At 48.3% G+C, this 19,243-nt stretch overlaps 3 protein-coding genes across 3 annotated transcripts; 2 read left to right on the top strand and 1 right to left on the bottom strand.

Moving 5' to 3' along the window:
• Window positions 1–2,258: 2,258 nt before the first annotated feature.
• On the bottom strand, window positions 2,259–5,094 carry F5891DRAFT_1132697 (uncharacterized protein; the record flags this gene model as incomplete). Its single annotated transcript, XM_041364743.1, has 7 exons — window positions 2,259–2,407; window positions 2,473–3,088; window positions 3,116–3,721; window positions 3,839–4,225; window positions 4,264–4,565; window positions 4,620–4,978; window positions 5,036–5,094. 7 exons carry the CDS (start codon window positions 5,092–5,094, stop codon window positions 2,259–2,261), a joined length of 2,478 nt encoding a protein of 825 aa, XP_041216504.1.
• Window positions 5,095–5,316: 222 nt separating this feature from the next.
• Window positions 5,317–6,049, top strand: F5891DRAFT_1201431 (uncharacterized protein; the record flags this gene model as incomplete). Its single annotated transcript, XM_041368882.1, has 2 exons — window positions 5,317–5,574; window positions 5,630–6,049. 2 exons carry the CDS (start codon window positions 5,317–5,319, stop codon window positions 6,047–6,049), a joined length of 678 nt encoding a protein of 225 aa, XP_041216503.1.
• A 458-nt stretch (window positions 6,050–6,507) lies between these two features.
• F5891DRAFT_1201430 (uncharacterized protein) lies at window positions 6,508–8,931 on the top strand (the record flags this gene model as incomplete). The annotated part of the gene is made up of 4 exons (XM_041368881.1): window positions 6,508–6,582; window positions 6,635–7,945; window positions 7,993–8,502; window positions 8,557–8,931. 4 exons carry the CDS (start codon window positions 6,508–6,510, stop codon window positions 8,929–8,931), a joined length of 2,271 nt encoding a protein of 756 aa, XP_041216502.1.
• Window positions 8,932–19,243: the final 10,312 nt, after the last annotated feature.

Raw genomic sequence — 19,243 nt, 5'->3', positions numbered from 1 at the left:
CGAATGATCCGTCCTGCGCGTAAGTATTCTCCAGCAACTGAGCATGTTCGCATGACATGCGAACCTCCGCAAAAGAAGCAAGTGGGGCTTGACTGATGATTGGATGCGGTTGGAAGAGGCGGGAGAGGAAGATATGGTAAGGATGTCTGGGCCACGGTTGAGTTGACAAGTTGACGTGCTTTTGGCGGTGCCCATGCTTGTGCTGCTGCTGGGGCTAAACAAACCAGACGCGTATAATATCCTGAGTACGCCGCTTCTCCGATATCCAGTCCATGCATTTTGCGTGCAAGATCCTCTACCTCATCTATGGTGGACTTGACTGGGGCGGGTGGAGGGGCTGAGAAGACCACTCGTTTGGTCTGAACTTCCTTTCGTACGTCTTTTCTCTCCTCTTCTTCGTCTGAATCCCATGGCGGAGGAACTTTTGGTTTGACAGAGCGTGCTTCGCGTATCGTGCGTATCCTGGTCGCGATCGGCTCATTGAGGTCAGTGTCGAATGCGTCATCTGAAAACACAAAACGACCAGCTTTTAGTACGTCCTCAAAGTCTGTAGCCTCGTTCCTCGAATAGTTTACATCCTTCAACTCCAATCTTCTGTCAATGGCACGTCGTGCTGCCGTTGGCAACCCTTGCCAAAAGTACCGATCTCGTTCGCGCGTTGATATTTTGTTATTGGCGACGAGCCAATGGGCGATTGGCCGAAACTGTCTATAATACTGGAGAAGTTCCATTTCTGTCGAGATATCGTTGTCGACGTTGTTGATCACGATGCGCTCTAGGTCCCGGATGGTATAGCGTTGTCCTTTCGCGGCGCCGGAGTACTGTGCTAGGATACTGTCTTTGAAAACAGTGAAATCCTTACTCTCGTATCCGGTGAGCGTTACCGAGAAGCGTTTAGTTTGTAAGTCAACATATCGAACAATCGTCTTACACTTCTCGGCACTGTTGAGAGCACAGGCCGATGCGAGATCCTCGAAGAATTCGAAGAATTCGAGGAGTTCACAAGTCTCCCCGTTGAAGGATGGTGCTTTACTCGAATTAGCTCCCGGCATCGCATTGATGCCTTTAGATGCATTGGACATGGTGAAAGAAGGTTGAGAAGGCACGGAGGGGGTCGTATTTGAGGAGGGGAGTGCTATGGAAGTGTTCGAAGCAGCAGAAACAATTGGGGGTTGAAGTGCTGCCAGTGTTGGGGCTAAGCTTAATGAGGGTGTTCTAGCGATGAAGTCGGGTTTTGAAATGGGGAAGAGTGTGGTGATGGGTTTTGTTGATTTAGTAACTTCGGGTTCGTTTCGTGTTGACGGAAGAGAGGGAGTATCTGGGTCGAATATGGCGGGTCTAAGGATAAAGTTCTGTTGATTGGGTATAACGGGGAAGGGTGATTCTGCGCGTGGGAGACAACTTATAGTATCGTCTGATAAGGAAGATTCGGTTGAGTCTTCCAAGGCGTCGTGGATAAGGCCGAAAGGTCGATCTAACTTTGAGCGAACGGGAGTGACGACAGGAATTTTAGGTGCTTCTTGAATAAAGGGAGTAGAGGTAGGTTTTAGGGTATTGGCGCGGTTTCGACGCTTTTTAGGTGGTATGGCTTCGTTTGGAGGAGCCAGCGCAGATGGCCCTTCTTGCTGCTCGAGTCGTATCTGCGCGTTTGGATGGTAGTATTTGGTAATGATGAAGGAATATGGTCGATGACCGGATGGAAGAAGAAAGATCTGCGGATCAGAAAACGGATCAGCGGATCAATTCGAGGTATGAGGGTTTGTTCTAAGCAATTCCCCTCGCGGTGGGCTCCAATGTGTAAGGCTGGATTAGTTCGGCAGGGAACTGTGAACGAGACGGATAGATATGTAGACGTGTCAGCGTAAAACACGAAACGAATTTGAACAAGGCTAGAGAGAGGAGATTTTTCTGAGGTTTTCAAACGTTCTTGGAGCGGGGAATTTCACTGTCTGATTTTCTGTAAGTATGAATCTACGTACACTGATTATATACGATTTCGAGTTCTTGACTAGACTGGAACGAGAGTAAGTAGCATATGGTGCTTTGAGAGATATCGGTGAAGAAACGGGAATCGTGAAATCAGAGCACAAGGTATGATGACGAAAGAGTAAGAGAAACGAAAAGGAATGTATCCTTGTAGTTCGGATGCGAAGAGTTGCACTCTTCGCATCAATGAATCACATGGACTAGCTCGAACGTATGATCCATTCGAGCGTCTCAGTTTTAAGCATGGTCGGCGCGTAGGGAATAGATAATCCTTACAGCTTAACGCGGAACATCATGACTCCAACATCATCTTGAGGACGTGCGACGACTTCGAAGAGCTGTACATAGAGGAATATTTGGTCAAGTTCAGCAGGCAACGGTGGGCCTTTCTTTGACAAGCCAAACACCATGCGAACTTGAGCTACAATGGCGTCTAGTGAAGAAATGCGTGAATACAAAGATACTGACCGTAACTTCAAAACTCACCAAGATTTTCACCTTCTTCACCTTCACTGTGCATCTGCAGCAGGACAGCATCGCAATTTCCACAAGGATAATTGGTAGATGGCGGATATGCTTGTACCTGCTGGCTCGGCATGACGAGACGCGGACGCAACATTGAATGCAGCTGAATACGAAACTTGTTCCAGACGTTGAGCAGTTGGTTCTGGAAACGAGTTGCGAGCGTAGGGTTGACACTTTCAATGAAGGAGCGAAGCGTCAGAGGAAAGTCAGGAAGCTGGTATAATCGCGCCAAAAAAGGTGCTGTCTTGTTGGTGTGGTCACTGGATACAGTGATATGAAAGGCGACCCTGCTGTCTTCAGACAGCAGGCCTTTGAGGAAATGGTTGCAAACGGGACGTGGGCCTTGAAACCGAGACAGTTCTTCGGGAGCGACGCGCATGATCCAACCCAACATCGGGTCCATGTCAACGACTTCGTCGAATTCGTTGACGATGAGGTTGTTGAGGGACATGTCGTTTGAGCGGAGGAGGGCATAGAGGTCGAACTGGCGTGCAGTCTCTTCCCGGTCCAGGAGATGGATGACTTGCTGAGTGAACGTTGCACGTTGGTGGCTGGTGCGCTCAAATGGATTCTTGCACTGTGTGATGAGCATGCGCTCACTGACATCAGCAGTAAATTGTATAATGGAGCCAAGCTGGGGGATGGCTCGAGCGAATGATGCTAAGAGCTCAAGTTTTGGAATTTCAAAATGCTCAATAGGACCCGATGTTCCTCGGCGAGCCTCGGCACGGAGAATTGCGTGTTTGAATTTGTGAAACTCTTGGAGGGAGGAGGTCATGTCAGCGATCGATGTTGGAGTGAAAGTTGGAGCCTGTGCTTTGTAGATAAAATCGACCATCGCGCGAACAGCGCGGACGAAATCAGGATCGACGACACCTGCAATTGTAGGTACGATTGTGCGTTGGATGTCCCGATGTTCCCGACCGGTCATCTGCGAGACATGGGAGACACCTTGCCCAAAGTGACGGGTTCCGATGCGTTTATGTTGCGAACGAAAGCGAGTATCGAGTTCATCAGCCCCAACAACTTCCTTACACCACTTGAGGATGTGATCAAAGAAAAATTTATGGCATGTGTGGAGAAGTTCAGGTGCAAGGAAAATAGCTGGATCAGCAAAGCGCCAGTCACGCCAGAAGGGAAGCTGCACCCCGCTGAGATGTGATGCTTTGGCTGCTTCTTGAAATTCCTGGACCTTCCAGGGATCGATACGCTGACCAAGTTCTTCAAGTGTCCTGAGTGTGCCCTGGCCGTCGCGAGGTTCATACAACTTTCCGTCCCCGAACTGTGACTGGATGGCTAGAGTGACTGGTGATGTATTCTTACTTACACATGAAACCATCTGTTGTTCGGGGAGGTCGGCGGTATATGCGACAAGGGGGGTAAATCCATAGCGTAAGAGACCCAATGGGTCCACCATACTTGCGCCTACAGCGGCTGCCTCCTTGAGATTCATGCAGACTATATCCATGCACCGATGCCACACACGGGCTTGCAAGAGTGAAGAGAACTCGGGGTTGCAAATGAACTGAGGAATGGGCATATATGCGATGCACGACCATGCGTGAGCCGTAGCCTTCATGCGAATGTCAGATCGGATGTTAGCGATAGTAAGGAACGTGGGATGCATCTCGAGACCTCCTGTGTGTCGAGTGACAGGAGTTTTGTCCGATGCAAGAACGATGGGCACAATGGTAGCACCTCGTGGAAGCTCGTCCTATGCATAAAAACTATCGTCAGAATTTGTATTCGAACATAAAAAATAATACAAGCCTGGATATCATGCGCACGCGAACTCGACATCCATTCACCATATTCCCGTTCTCCGTCAACAAATATCTCATATGGATCGAATTCCATGTCATTGGCAAAAATCAGATTGCCAAATATGTGCTTCGTTACCTCCAAAGCATCACGCCAGATAAGATGCACAGGATGCATTGTAACATAACCATCTGTCTCGATTGTTGTGCAGCGCCACTGCGGTCCCTTTGGCAGGGCGTCCATAAAGGTTAGCAGTTGGGGCGCAGTTTTGAATGTGGGCTGTTGCCGTGTTTCTGACTTCACCTAATAGCGAGCTGTTAAAATTTAAAAGTTAATGTAAAGTTCACTGACCCATAATAACTTCAAAAAGCGACTTATTTGCCCCTGATTCAGATTCTCGATGAGAAATTTGGCGAGTTCCCATTCCTCCCTCCCAGAAAATGGGTAGTACACATTATGTTCGCGAGCGGACTCATAGTCATGAGCCTTCATGCGCTCGAACGTATTTGGCCGTTGAAACCCGTAAATAGAGCCGGATTTCGTGTGATAGCGACCCATGCGTTCTTCACCTGGACCAGCAGGTTGGCGAAGTGCATGAGGGATGGGTACAGCATTGCATTGCGGATCATCTGTAAGGTGAGTGCAAAGTTCTTCCACCTTCACAAATGGCGTGGAACAGGTGGGACAAGGATACTGGCTAGTACCACTATATGATAGCCAGCTTGATCAGGACCATCGTGTAAGTTTGATATCAAAAACGTACTCTCCGGCCCTAAAAAACATCTCGTCAGAGGTAAAGCCCTCTTCTACATTGGATGCCATCGGAGCGTTCAACTTGAAGAACTTATTGATATCGCAGCCTTAAGAATCACCTTGACTGACCATCCACCGCCGTGTATTTGGAATTCTGTTAAGTCCTTCAAACTCCAAAACTCGCTGACAAGTCTGTTGACAGCACCGCAGCGAGAGGCTGAGTGAGAAAACATTCAGGTCAAATCCTCCAAGTCCATTGTTCATATCATGCTGGACACTTGTATTGCTACTATGCGCCCTACTAGCCCAACCAGCTCTGCAACTTTCGTCGAACATTCCTCTCCTGCTTATAGAGCAAGTCCCAAGGCTAAGTGTAAGTCTCGGTCTCTACGCAGGTCTCGGTCTCCCCTGGGGAACTACTCCTTACACTCTCCCCGGGGGAACTACACCTTACGGTCTCCCAAGGGGAGCTGCTCCTCATTTAACTCTGCTTTGTTTGACTCTGAGTCAGAGGGACATGATATCCCTATTGCAAGTTTTGTGTCCCTTGTAAGTCTTTTCCACATTTTTGCTGGTACTGATTGTATTGAACTCGATTAAACAGGCCCCAGAGATTCTGGGCGACACAAACATGCCGCCTGAGGATCTCAAAGTGGCTGTTGCTGCTCAGTATGCCACTTGTGAGAAGCTTCGCCACCTTATCATGACCAGGATCTGGCAGGTAGAAGAGGCGAGCAGGTGGACTAGTTTCTTGAACCAATCCATCAACAAGTTGAAGAAAGAACATGAAGCTGCAGAAGATGGGCTTCGACTCTGGATTGAAAACGCGCAGAAAGAGTGCACAGAGGTTTCTGAACCATCCTCCAGCGTTACTACAAACCTCCTCAAAGCAAAGGAGTCCCTCAAGTTTGTGCAAGGTAAATACAATGATATGGAAGGACTACTTATCGCACACGGGGTCACCGACACAGACTTGATCATGGCTAACGATGGTGGCGAAGACTCCGAAAGCGGTCGGGACTAGGCAATCAGTTAAGTTCATTTCTTATCTTGGTCAAAAATGTCACTGATTCGTCGATTACCGCTCTAGATCAACGGTGTACCAGTTTTATGTATTCAAGAGTTTTGTAGTAATGTTCGATGTAGCCTCGTGACTGATTTCTCTTCTTCTTGTCACTATCGATACTATCTTGTCACCATCGATATCATTCCGCACTATCACATCTTTTTGCCTATTCTGTCCTTACCCCGCGTGAAACTGCGTCAAACATACTGATCATCATGCCACGAGGTTCGCAGCATGCAGATTTCGGTGCATCTAATACATAAATGTCTGCATTCGTGATTACTGATTGATCTTTCTATTGAATTGGCTGCGCCATGAGGCCGATAGAACCCTGGGGCCAATTAAATAACCCTGGCTGTTAAGCACCTGGACTCAAGCATACATTTTTCTCATACGTTTTCCACCCACCCATCATCATGCCCCCAAAGGCCAGTGCAACTCGCAAGCACACGAAGATCACGAAAAAGCGTCCCTTGCGCAAGAATGCGAAGGTAAGTCTTACGGTACTACTACCTACGCATGCTACTAATATAATATTATTAGGCAATAAAAAAACCAGGGAAAAATTCGGGTTTAAACCCGTCTTTGAATTCAGATGCAAGCCAGATCGGTGTCCGTGTCGAACAACCTCAAGGTCCGGCATCATACCAGCAACTAATTTCGTTAATCGAATCCAAAGGCATGGACGAGGATGAGGACGACGAGGACGAGGATGATGAGATGGAGGAGGAAGATGATATGGAGGAAGTCGATATGGAGGAAGCCGATGAACATCTCGCACAACCAGGTCCATCACACGACTACTACTCATCGTCCATGCAGCCAGCTCCACCGCCGGACTCCCGGCAGCTCCCTCGACAACATCTTGGGCAACCAGGCCCGTCGCACAACTACCACCCACCGTTCATGCAGCCAGCTCCACCGCCGGACTCCCGGCAGCTCCCTCGACAACATCTTGGGCAACCAGGCCCATCGCACGACTACCACCCACCGTTCATGCAGCCAGCTCCACCGCCGGACTCCTGGCAGCTCCCTCAGCAACATCTTGGGCAACCAGGCCCGTCGCACGACTACCGCCCACCATTCATGCAGCCAGCTCCACCGCCGGACCCCCGGCAGATCCCTCGACAACATCTTGGGCAACCAGGCCCATCGCACGACTACCGCCCACCGTTCATGCAGCCAGCTCCACCTCCGGACCCCCGGCAGATCCCTCGGCAACATCTTGGGCGACCAGGCCCATCGCACGACTACCGCCCACCATTCATGCAGCCAGCTCCACCTCCGGACCCCCGGCAGCTCCCTCGGCAACATCTTGGGCAACCAGGCCCGTCGCACGACTACCGCCCACCGTTCATGCAGCCAGCTCCACCGCCGGACCCCCGGCAGATCCCTCGACAACATCTTGGGCAACCAGGCCTGTCGCACAACTACCGCCCACCGTTCATGCAGCCAGCTCCACCGCCGGACCCCCGGCAGATCCCTCGACAACATCTTGGGCAACCAGGCCCGTCGCACAACTACCGCCCACCGTTCATGCAGCCAGCTCCACCGCCAGACTCCCAGCAGCTCCAACAGCAACCAGCCCCTCATGCTCACACTTACGGGCTCCCACAGATGCCATTTGCACCACCGGAACTCGTGTCTCGTGAGGCACATCAATTTGATGTGCCCACACCGACAACCTTCAGGAATATCGGACACATGCAAGAGCCACAGAGGGAGGAAGAACGGACACGTTATCTGGGACGCTTACCCATCGACCTGCCCGGAATTCGGAAGGTATTCGTATACGATCCTCGCCGCCCACCCGAAGGCCACCGGGGACAACTGTTCCCAACCGGAGTTATCAGAGTGCGTCGCTCACTTGTATCATGATCGTGACTGACTCTCTTCTACAGGCTACAGGAGACATCACTGTTACTGCACCACTCCCGTCTCGCAGAGAGCTGCCTCCGGTGTCTACTCCTCCCTCGCCTATCACTAATTTGCCTGTGGCTGGCTCCGGGCCTGTGGCCAACAGTCCTGCACGCTCCCATCCCTATGCTCCCCAACGTCCGACTAATGAGCAGTTCAAGAAATTGATGGAAGCCGCGAAGTCTAATATGCGCCGCAAGGTGTTACTAGAGAACGCTATGCCCGAAATGGGCGTCAACACGGCGATGGCGGAGGCAGCGCTGTCGGCAGCTCGCCAGGACTTCATGCCTGACGCGGAGGTTCCCAACTACGAAACCTGTCTTAAGAGCCTCCGAACCCTCACAACGACCATACGAACGGCCTTCAAAACGAGGGCGCGCCGCGAAGTCCCAGTCCATTATGATCTTAACTGTCCGTTGGACGCAAATGCGGAGATCGCGCACAGGAAACAACGCGTACCGATACTCGTTGAGAATCACGCGTACTTGTTTTTGGTGAGTTTTCTTTTTGTATTCTTCTTCTAATGACTTATCCTTTTTTTTCTCTAGCACGAAACGAATGATCCGGACTCGCTGGCCCCAGTCAATCATCCTGGCGTACACGCCGTCATCGTTGCAGCTGTGTGGGAAACCGGCTTCCACACAGAGCTTGACATAGACGACGTGGACGCTCTCGACAATCTGATTTCACTTGGCGGCGCTGCAACACATTCAGTCCTCATGGAGCATCTCAACGGGAGATGTCAGACGGTGGAGTTTTCAGCATCTTCGTCATCTGGAGCAGAGTATCGTTTCATTCAACAACACAATCTCACCATTCGTAACGTTCCTGCAGTATATCACGCTTCCATTTCTTTAAAGAAAGATTTAGTTGAACGAGGTATATCTACTATCAGTACGGCTAGTATGTCTGATGATCTGTAGATATGTAGATAAGATTTGATTCCTTTGTGATAATCTTGCACTTTCATAAGATTCACTCAATATATATTGTTTTGGAAATATTTGGGTTGCTCGCTCGCGCAGAAACTTAAAAGACGCTAAGCGGTCGCCTAAAATCAAACACCGCTCATCGAGCACTCATCGAGCGCATCCGACTTTTAGATGCTGCAAAAAGAGGGAAGGCCAAATAGACTGCTTGACTGGTTGGATCCTAGGTTCAATTTCATGAATGCTCAAGGACATCTACAATGCATAATCTGCAATACACTTGAGGTATCAAAAACCATCTCTTAAGTATAAACATAAAAACAGACCCCGAAGGTTTTCAACGACATGAAACAAACTACTGCTGAAACCCGAACAACTTCAATGATACTTAAAGCTTTGTACTCATCATGGCCAGGCGCTGGAGCACCGAGAACCAGCTACCCGCTGGGATGTTGGCACCAAATATCCAACGTTGCACCCACGCAGCAATTCCACCTAAAACATCGCAGTAATATGCTGCTCAACACCGCAACAGTATACAAAAGCGTACCTTTGATTGGTCCTTGCCGTCCAAATCCGAACAAACGGAGAAGTTGGGGAAGAAGCCATCCACTGATTTCGATCTCAGGTAATAAGATATCAATCGCAACGAGCAAGAGTGCACGGGCGATGACGGGATGCTGTTCGACAAGGTCTCCTGTATCATTTGATATTATGTCGTCAATGTTCCAGAATGGCTAGATGATCGCGACGTACCTGTGGTTACGGCAACCTGTTGAACAGCAAGCTTGAGAGAACTAGAGTCACTTTGCAACAATTCTTCGCTGACTCCGACCTTGGTAGCGACCTGTAAAAAACTTTGCTCGATGCGGTCAAGGGCCGTGCTGATCATGATTGTACGGTTGTTATGACCAGGAGCCTCGTTAGGTGGCGGGAACATCTCCATAAGCTCTTCGAATAGGACAGTGAAGATGTCTTCAAGTTCTTCTATTACGGAGTAGAGAGAGACGCCACTGTCTTCTGCAGCATCACTACAGACTTTGTGCAGTACAGTGGCAGTGGCAGTGACGTTAATCATAGATTCCTTGAACTCCGCAAGCTTCTCGGATGGATACAGCTCCATGGCGTGATGAAAAAGCTCGTCACTATAATCCTTGACATATGGACCGAGCTCTATAATTTTGTCCCAGAAAGACTCTCCCGTATCTGGAAAATGCGATTCGTACCACGTGTGCGCTGAAGCAGACAAAGAATCAGATTCTTCTGTTATATTGTAAGCAGCACCTTAAGAAATGAGTAGGTGACCAAATTGACCGTGTATCGTGTCTGTGATTTTTGCGGGATTGTCAAATAGTGCTGTCGATCATTTCTGACATTAGGAGGTGATTGAAAGCTCAGTAGTTCGTACTCACATGTCACCGCTCCCCATCCTTTCCTAAATTTAACTTGATGTTCGTCGTAAAATAAGAGTGCGACATACCGTCCTCGATGATGTTTCTGTTAGACTCGGAGGAACGTACGCTTCCCTCGATGTTTCTCGAAGTGATTGGTTGCAGCGTTGCGGCAGTTGCCAATGTCACATATGCTAAAGTAGAAAACCACATGATTGTTGACTGTCAACAATGGTTGGAGTCTTGGACCTACAAGCATTTAATTCTTTATGTAACAGGTTGAAGCTTCGAAAATGATGGCGGCCTTCAGCGACTTCACGTAGCACGTTGATGCATGTTTAATCTGAGAGCGTGACACCATAGCTAAGCACCATTAATCCCGTGCAAAATCATTTGTAAATTGTAGCGATGTTGAGATGTTGAGAATTATATACAGTGATTGTCAACCCCGACTACTTTTGGAACTTCGACCTGAAGATGTCAAAGCTCTCATCCACGTATTTCAGGTCATTGCGGACCTGTATGCCAGGTCGTAGCATTCAATGCCAACGTCAATCTATATGTATGCGCCATAACAAAGCAACAACACCTGGCAGACGTTATTTTACATCGGGGGAACGGGATAGAGCTGCTGTCGGGGTATGTTTCTTCAGCTCACCTGCTATTCTCTGTTCACATTCTTGCATCTGATCCCAGGTCTTTACGCCAAAGGCTGCAGCTCTATTCGTTGCAACCGGCATTGGTTTATTTTACTACTTCCGTTATGAGAAGCAAAAGCTCCTCGAACAGCGACGTACGTGCTTCTCCGTATTCCACCCATCGAGAGCGTCTCAAGAAAAAATATTCATACAGAAAAGGAGCTTGAATCTCGAAGCGTCGGACGACCGCATGTGGGTGGTCCCTTCACGCTAACGACTCACGAAAACAAGCCTTTCTCTGATAAAGACCTCTTGGGGAAATGGAACTTCGTCTACTTCGGTTTCACCAACTGTCCCGACATATGTCCTGCTGAATTAGACAAGATTGGCTCGGTCTTGACTTCTCTAGGTTCGTGTTCATAAATCACTTCAACCGCGGTACGCATTCACCACAAATACAGAGAAGGATTATGGAACAATCTTCCAGCCTGTATTCATCTCTGTTGACCCTGCACGCGACTCTATCTCTCAAATGAAGACATATCTCACAGACTTTCACCCTCGTATCATCGGTCTCACGGGTGACTATGAAACCGTGAAAACCACATGCAAAGCCTACCGCGTCTACTTCTCCACCCCGCCTAATGCAGATCCCAAGGGTGACTACCTCGTCGACCATTCAATATACGTCTACCTCATGGATCCAAATGGGCAGTTCGTTGAAGCGTTTGGGCAGAGCAGTACACCAGACGAAGTTGTTGAGCGGGTAAAAAAGGAAATTTCAGAGTTTGAGAAAGAGACAGGGAGGAAAGTGTAGAACTCCAGCACATAATAGCATCTTGCCTCCAGCATATCACACCATTCATCTATCTTGTTGCATTGTTTGACGTCTCGACATCGATTGACATGAAGCGTTCTTAAGAAAGTCTTCTAGATGATAGCTTCGGCAGCTTCTGCAGTCTGCTCTGCCTGCTGGAGTTCCAGTTTTGACATTTTCTTCATCCTCCGCATCATGCTGTGGAAAAAATGAGCGTCATATGTGTAGGTATGTGGTCGAAATGCCTACTCATCGTATTGGCACCTGTTGGGTGTGTATTGGTCAGGCCCTCAACAGATAGAAAAGTAGAGCTTTAACTCACTTCTCATAGCCGTGGCGCTCATTCTCGCAAGTCCAAGGTAAATAATAGTTTTCTCTCCGACAGGTATTCAAGGGTATCAAGAGTCTGAAGTATCACGGACAACAGTATTGTGGGTCATAGGCTTTCAACCAGAAGGGTAAAGTAGGTACGTACGCTGAGCACTGATCTCTCCAAGCCAAAGGCACCTTGGCTGCCTTGAGCTCCTCTTGGGATGCAGTGAGTGATGATGGCATAGAGGATTTCAAAGAAGACGTCAAGGGAAGAATCTGAGGAAACGAACGGACTCGGAATGAGGTCGAAGTGGCTGTGCCAGTTGTTATGAGTATTTGCTCAGAGCGCTCAGCGCCTGAGCGCCAATATCAAACTAACAGCCGTTCGAGAAATCGGAGTGTAACTCGGAGGAAAATACAAGTAAGGGTATGTAAGCTTGGTACTACTGTCCCCCCTGTTCTTTTTCCTCTTGCTTCATACTCATCTGAATTGCCCGAGCAATTGCCTCTTCTTCATCCATATCTTCGTCTTGCTCCTCACCCATGTCAACATCGTTGCGTTCGGACATGGCGAGAGCTTGAGCGAGCATGGCCTCTTCATCCTTGTCTGCCCCTGCTGATTCCGCTTGAGGCGTGGCATCGGTAGCCGATTGACGTGTTTGCTCTTCCGCTGCCTGGCGAGCTTGTTCTTCTTCCATAGACATGCGAAGGGCCTAAATAAGATAAAATGTCAACAAGACTCCGTATTCGATGTCAGAAAAAGCAACGCACCAACGCAAGCTCAGGGTCCAAACTCGGGTCAACACCAAATTCAAAGTTGGCACCACCAGAACCCGATGCACCACCGACGTCTCCCATCGCTTCTGGTGGTATGCCCCGGTCTTCCGACAGAATTGAGGAAGAAATGATAACATCTGATAATAGATGTGTGCCAGGTGGTACAGACACCAGATGTCTAAATACCAGGCGCATCAATCTACGCACGCATTCTGACAAGGTGACACTCACGAGTTATCGCTATTCGTTGTATTGTCTACGAAAGCCTTGAGGACATTGGTTTCCTCCTCTACGCCGTCCCCAAATGCAATAAAGTCAACAGCAACATTGTTCTTCTTCAATCTCTTTGCGAGCTTCACCATTTCCCGCTCATCCGCTCCCTGTCCTTGTAACGGAGATCCGACAAAGACTATTATCCTTTGGCGCAGATTCTTGTTCTCTCGATGTTTGAGGGCAAGCTGGGCAATGTTAATGGCAGTAGGAATATCTATTGACCCGCCAATTTTCGATGATGTTACATGCAAGGCCTTGATTATCTGTCCAATGTCTTTCGAATGGGTCACGAGAACCTCGGGCCTGCAAGAAAACATCAGCAATCGTAGTTTGCACATGTAACTGAGTTGTACCCTTTGCTAGCCATTGTCATGACGCCAACAGTGTTCTCTGGATTTGAATCAATCTTGGTCTGGAAGATGGTCTTGACAGCATCAGACTGGGCCTCGAAGCGGGATGGGATATAGTCTCCATTACGCATGTATTCTGAGTTGTCGATTATCATCATCGTTGCCTCGAGCGGCATCTTGGGTGAATGTAATTAAAGGAGGGAGATATAAGACTTGGTTTGGTTGCGCGACGAGCAGTGACGCGTTCTGCTAGAAAGCTATCGTCTTCATTCGGAACCCTAACCACAAGCTGTGCTATTGCACTCAGATATTTTCACAACAGTTCGGTCGTCAACGTTGACACGATTACTTTCATTCTTATACCGCACTAGCTATAGGTGGAGACCAATCGTCGGTGTCACTAAGCACTCTGCTTAATCAATGACTTACAAAGACTCGTGTTCAGCCTCGAACATCCTCCACAATAACTCAACAGGCCAGGTAAGGACATGGTAAGTACCAGTAACGAAGCGAAACTAATCAAGTGCCTTGGTGCATACCGAAGAGTCAATATGTCTAGACAACGCGCGATGACAATACCATGAGAGAGTATCATGACCAGTTCCTATCAGTCAGATATATAGGGTTCCTTGGCATCAGAGGTGAGTTTCTACACAGTTGTTCTGTGGTTATTTTTACTCAGTCACCAGGTGGATATCGTCCCCTATTCATTCGACTCGTGGGTTTTGATTCCATATTTGTGCATCTTACTAAGTAAACCTCTCGTATACAATTCATGGTACCTTGTCTTGGGCAAACTTGGCCGTCTTTCAAAGTGGTTATCGGTTGCCGTTTTCCCTTGGTCTCCAACATAGCCAAAAGTTTGAAATACTTATGGTTGATTATTCTGATTTCTGATACCATGGCAGTGTCACGGTATATCGCAGTCATCGGCACGTGCCGACTGTGGTGCTCGATATACTATACATAGGAGTCTCTAGGACTACAACATGAATCATTCATCTCTTCATTCTTAACTTCCACCATCCATCCTATGACTTTCTTTGACGAAGTTCGTAGGGGACTAGTAGTCCAGTTTATCATCGTAACCTACAGTCAGCTAACTAATCATCATGACTCCCAGGATTCGTATCGCCTTCCGGAGGGCATAAAGCGGATTGGATATGATGCTGATACCCAGCAGTACATTTTCCGTGACCGCTCCGGTCAACTTTACCAGAATCCTTCAGGAGAGACGTATGGTGTTCTGAGACCTGTGTCAGCACCTGCCACCCCTCGTCGCAGTGTGACCATAACAGGCGAGTTCGTGACCCCCAGCATGACGCCCAATTGCTTACGTTACTCCCTATGCAGAACGCAAAGACCCTGCCCTCATCCGTGCCCGCTCTGTCAAGCGCCCCGCAAAGACTTTCGACGACTTCCTTCCCCGAGAATACATCACTAACGCAAAGCAGTCCAGTTCTGCCCCCGACTCTCCCAACGAAGCTATCACGCGGGCGAACAGGAATCGTGCGCTACCAAAGATCCCAAAAATTGGGGAGGTCATACGTTCCCGGGCCATTTCACCTCGCGAGTCGGTAGATGAAGAAAAACGCTACTTACTCGACGATTGCTCTGCCAGTCCCACCTCATATGCGACTCATGATGACGAGAAGGAGTTGAATCGCTCAAATTCTCAAGCGTCTTCTATGTTGTCATTGCCTATTATCGATACGCATATTAATTTATCTGGTTTCATATGACTGTCGAAATCATTGTATCACATTTGTAGCACCTCTGGACAGGATGTGTTATACGAATCAAAGCTCATTTGACCTGGCGCTGATGGATATGTCCCGCTCAGCATGTAGCACAGAGATTAGCCCCAGCTGCTATGTAACAATAAAGTGATTGAGAGTTGTTCCGAGTCGACGTTGGAGCTCTGGAGGCTTGTGCCGTGACATCAGACAACCCCAAAACAAAATAGAATCAAACAAGATACAACAAATGAACGACGAATAAACAAGCTGGACCAAGACTTTACACCAAATTGAATGAAACCCGTTCTTTCTCCTTGTTCCTTGACGACAAAATCGAGAGTGGCCTGAGTGGCCCTTGTACAGGTGCAAGCTTTGGGTCAGCTTCAATCTCTGTCAGCACGACCACGCGAGAGCACTCGCGATCCCTTCTCCCTAGCAGCTCTTGCAATACGCTTGGGAAATGTAGCGCAAACGTCCCTGTGCGATTGGGTGGTAGTTAGGTCCACTGGACGCGTTCTCTTTGATCACAGCCACAGGCGGTGGTGAAACGAGGGGTTTCCCATCAGGGGAGCTCGAAAAGGAATGCTGGAAGAGAAAATAGCTGAGTAAATGCATGCACGATAATGCTGCCACGCACATATGCCTCTAACTCTGCATTTTCTCCAATAGCCTCGCTCTTCCATATGCCCTGAGTCCATGTGAAGCGAGGCGGTCCTTCATGATTATCATCATCTCGTGAGTTCGTTACAAAGTGGCTGACAGACTATCGAACGTACTTCTCGGCTTCTTCTCAAAGAACTCATTTGGGAAGTTCTGCATCTTCTCCGCGTTCTGCCTAGCGTTCCAAGATTTCAGGATCCGATGGTAGACGAGGTAACCGATGATGTATGCGATGCACAAAGCAAGCAAAATGAGCGCTGCGAATGGGAAAGCACGCTTGTGTGACTGATCCGCGGAGGATGTGGCAGCTGCTGTAGGAGAAACGGTGCTGCTTGAAGGGGCCATGGTAGTGGTGAAGATCGGATTGGCACGTCGGCAGTCAAAGGTGCCCCACTTGAACACTGATGGTGGAGTGTAAGAGAGAGGGTGGGTATGTGGTTGACACTGTTAATAAGTATGGCTTTGGACGTGGAGGCTGACACGGATTAGCTAATTGGTCACAGAATGGCGTAGCATACGCGAAGCCCTTACCAGACCTGTACACGAGATTTACGTCGGCGTACAGTTTTGTAGGACGTGATCAAATGTCTAGTAAGCCATATGTGTTAGGTTGTTTAACCTCGTGCTCAAAAAGATAAGCTCGACAAGTACTGGGTTCCTGCATGCTCGATCGTTTCGACGTCAATGGAACGCAAGGTGGCGAACTTCAAGCTTCAAGTGTCGATGAAATATAAATTTGACAAGCGCTGCATCAAGTATGTAGTCAAGACACACCTATAGTAAGGCTAATCATCATATCCTGTACGGGGTCAACTAGATACTGGAGACTAGCATCAGCCGGTACCGTATCGTAATTGTTAATGAGGCAGAGGGTTGACCATAGCAGTACTTGAGATATCTAAGTAGGGTAAGAAATTCACTTGCATCCTGTTGTCCTGCAAACCTTGATAACTGAAAATGAGTGAGGCATCTACTACTATGTTGATGAGTGAAGCGCTGGTGGTGAGTCAAGGTCAGTGGAAATATTAGAAGCTGCCTCGTACGAATTGAGATCCCCTTAACTGTAAGGGTGAGAGCATTAAAGGTCAGGCATGACTGATCCCGTGGCCTGGAAAGAAATTCAGGCATGAAAATTCAGATTCTTCACGGATGACCTGCCTGGCACTTGGTTTATATTTGCGCAGGTTTCTGACTTTCAGCCATTACCATGGCAAAACCGCTGGATATGAAGGATTAGAAAACTCTTTCGCGAGAACTTTCACATATGCTTCGAGATGCCAGTTCATGTGATTGTTCGTTCAGAGCCAGTACCATCATTGACGGCTCGATAGCAAAGATGTCATACCAATGCACGAACCAAAGGCCAGAATTGTTGTAGACCGCCAGCGCTTACGACGTCGAGGAGAACTGGGTTCACGTAATGATTATTGAGGGTACCTTTGCCTCCACTCTGTATGACACGGACGGAATACTATTCTCATAAGTACCAGCCAGACTATGCCATAGAAGTCGGGAGAACTTACCCCATGAAGATGTATGGGAAGCTGGTACAATGTATATCAGATAAGTAAGCGTCACTCGCATATGCCTGGACCAGCATCATAATTACACAGAAAAACATCGCACATATGACATTAGATAAAGTACATACATTGTAGTATTGTCCAGCATAGGGCCTAGCCCCACCGGACAATAAACAAGGATTCAAAAAAAAAGTAAGCGCCCGAGTCGAATGACTCAATAATATCATAGTACCCAGTGTATCCCAGAAGCTCATCTGGAACACAACCTGCAAGAACAGTAATTACAGGCGAGTACCATAACCAGTACTGCGAACATCTTGAAGTCCGACCGTCGACGAGAGCAAGGTGCACTATGTGTGGTTCGGTACTACTAATCCTGAAAGCAGAATTTGCAAGGCATGGAGTGCGGCAGCAGAGGATAAGTTTCGATCGCAGGATACAGTTCAGCCACGAGATACAGTCGGCCATGGGATCAAGGGCTGGCCAAATCCAATCGGGTTTCTTCTCGTATGCCCAGCCTTCCTCAACCAGAGAGAGGTGATGCGTAGAGGTCGGCCTAAGACAGTGCAACATCAAGACCTGTTTAGTTCTAGCATGTGGCGAGGACAAGGAGACTGAGGCACGGAGACGTCACTCCCAAAAAAGAGACGGAGGAGTAGAGGAAGCGCAACAAAACATGCCATCATATTGAGAGCCTGAAGAAGGCCTTATCGTCCTCGTGCAACCCGGGATCATTGTACAGCATAGACACCGTGATATGGACAACGGAAATAGACTAGACACGGCACTATAGCATAGGTAGTGTCCAACATAGGGCTTGACCCTAGCGGACGGTAAACAAGGATCAAATAATCAGATCGATTTGAACCATCAAGTCGAGCTTCCTACGGGATCGCTCCCAGCTATACTGTCAAAGCCGTCTTCCCTAGACAGACGAACTTAGAAATCCAAGGGAAATATGGAGCAGGAGGGGACTTTCTGGACCGGGAGTCATCGAGAAAGGTAGTGAACAGGCGATTGTGGCGGTTGTGCAGGTACAGGTACAGGTACAGGTACAGTGCATCGCCGGGTAATAAAGAAGGCCCGACAGAGTCAGATAACAAGTAATAAGCTACGCCTTATAATGACTAGACAATGTACTTGGTGAGTGGTGATCGAATATTGAGGTTACATAACTCACTCTGCCGACATGTAGTACCTCATTTACTTCGAGATCCGGAGTCGAACTGTTTCAGAGTGGGAAGAATTGCATTATTAAAGTTAGAAATGGTGCAGGGCTGCAGCGTTCTAGTAAGGCTGTCAGCGTTGGGTGACAACGGAGAATCGAACTACTCAGCTCCACTGACATTTGCCATGGAGGAGAACCTTAAGGGAAAAGATATTATGCTGAGCGCAGAAGAGTGGCCACATCTAACATGAATCTCAATGAATCTTTGATGAAGAGCGGTGATGCAGACCCGTGCATTGTGCACTAATCCATTTCGACGGACACGTTCCGAACGCCACAGGTTCCGTGGAGTACTCAGCCGTGTGTAAGACGCGACATTGCAGGCAGCGTGATATGTCGTGCTGTATACGGCAAAGGATAAACGATTTTGAATTGGCTGAGGCAGAAGAAATAGGACAAGGATCAGTATGCATCTGTCGTGATTATCGGTAACCGGAAAGCGTTTTCCACGCTTCAAATAACAGACGGCATGGCATTTATTTTCTACAGAAACCTTCTCCACTCCATTCTCCATCCATCTCCCAATATAGTAGGTATTAGGGAATATAAATATAGACACATTGGAAGGGAGAATATTAATGCAGCCGACAGAACACAA

The sequence above is a fragment of the Suillus fuscotomentosus genome, assembly GCF_016647785.1.
Source record: "Suillus fuscotomentosus strain FC203 chromosome Unknown F5891scaffold_298, whole genome shotgun sequence".
Taxonomy (NCBI): Eukaryota; Fungi; Basidiomycota; class Agaricomycetes; order Boletales; family Suillaceae; genus Suillus; species Suillus fuscotomentosus.
Note: the sequence above shows the minus strand (reverse complement) of the source record. Positions and strands in the feature narration are given on the sequence as shown.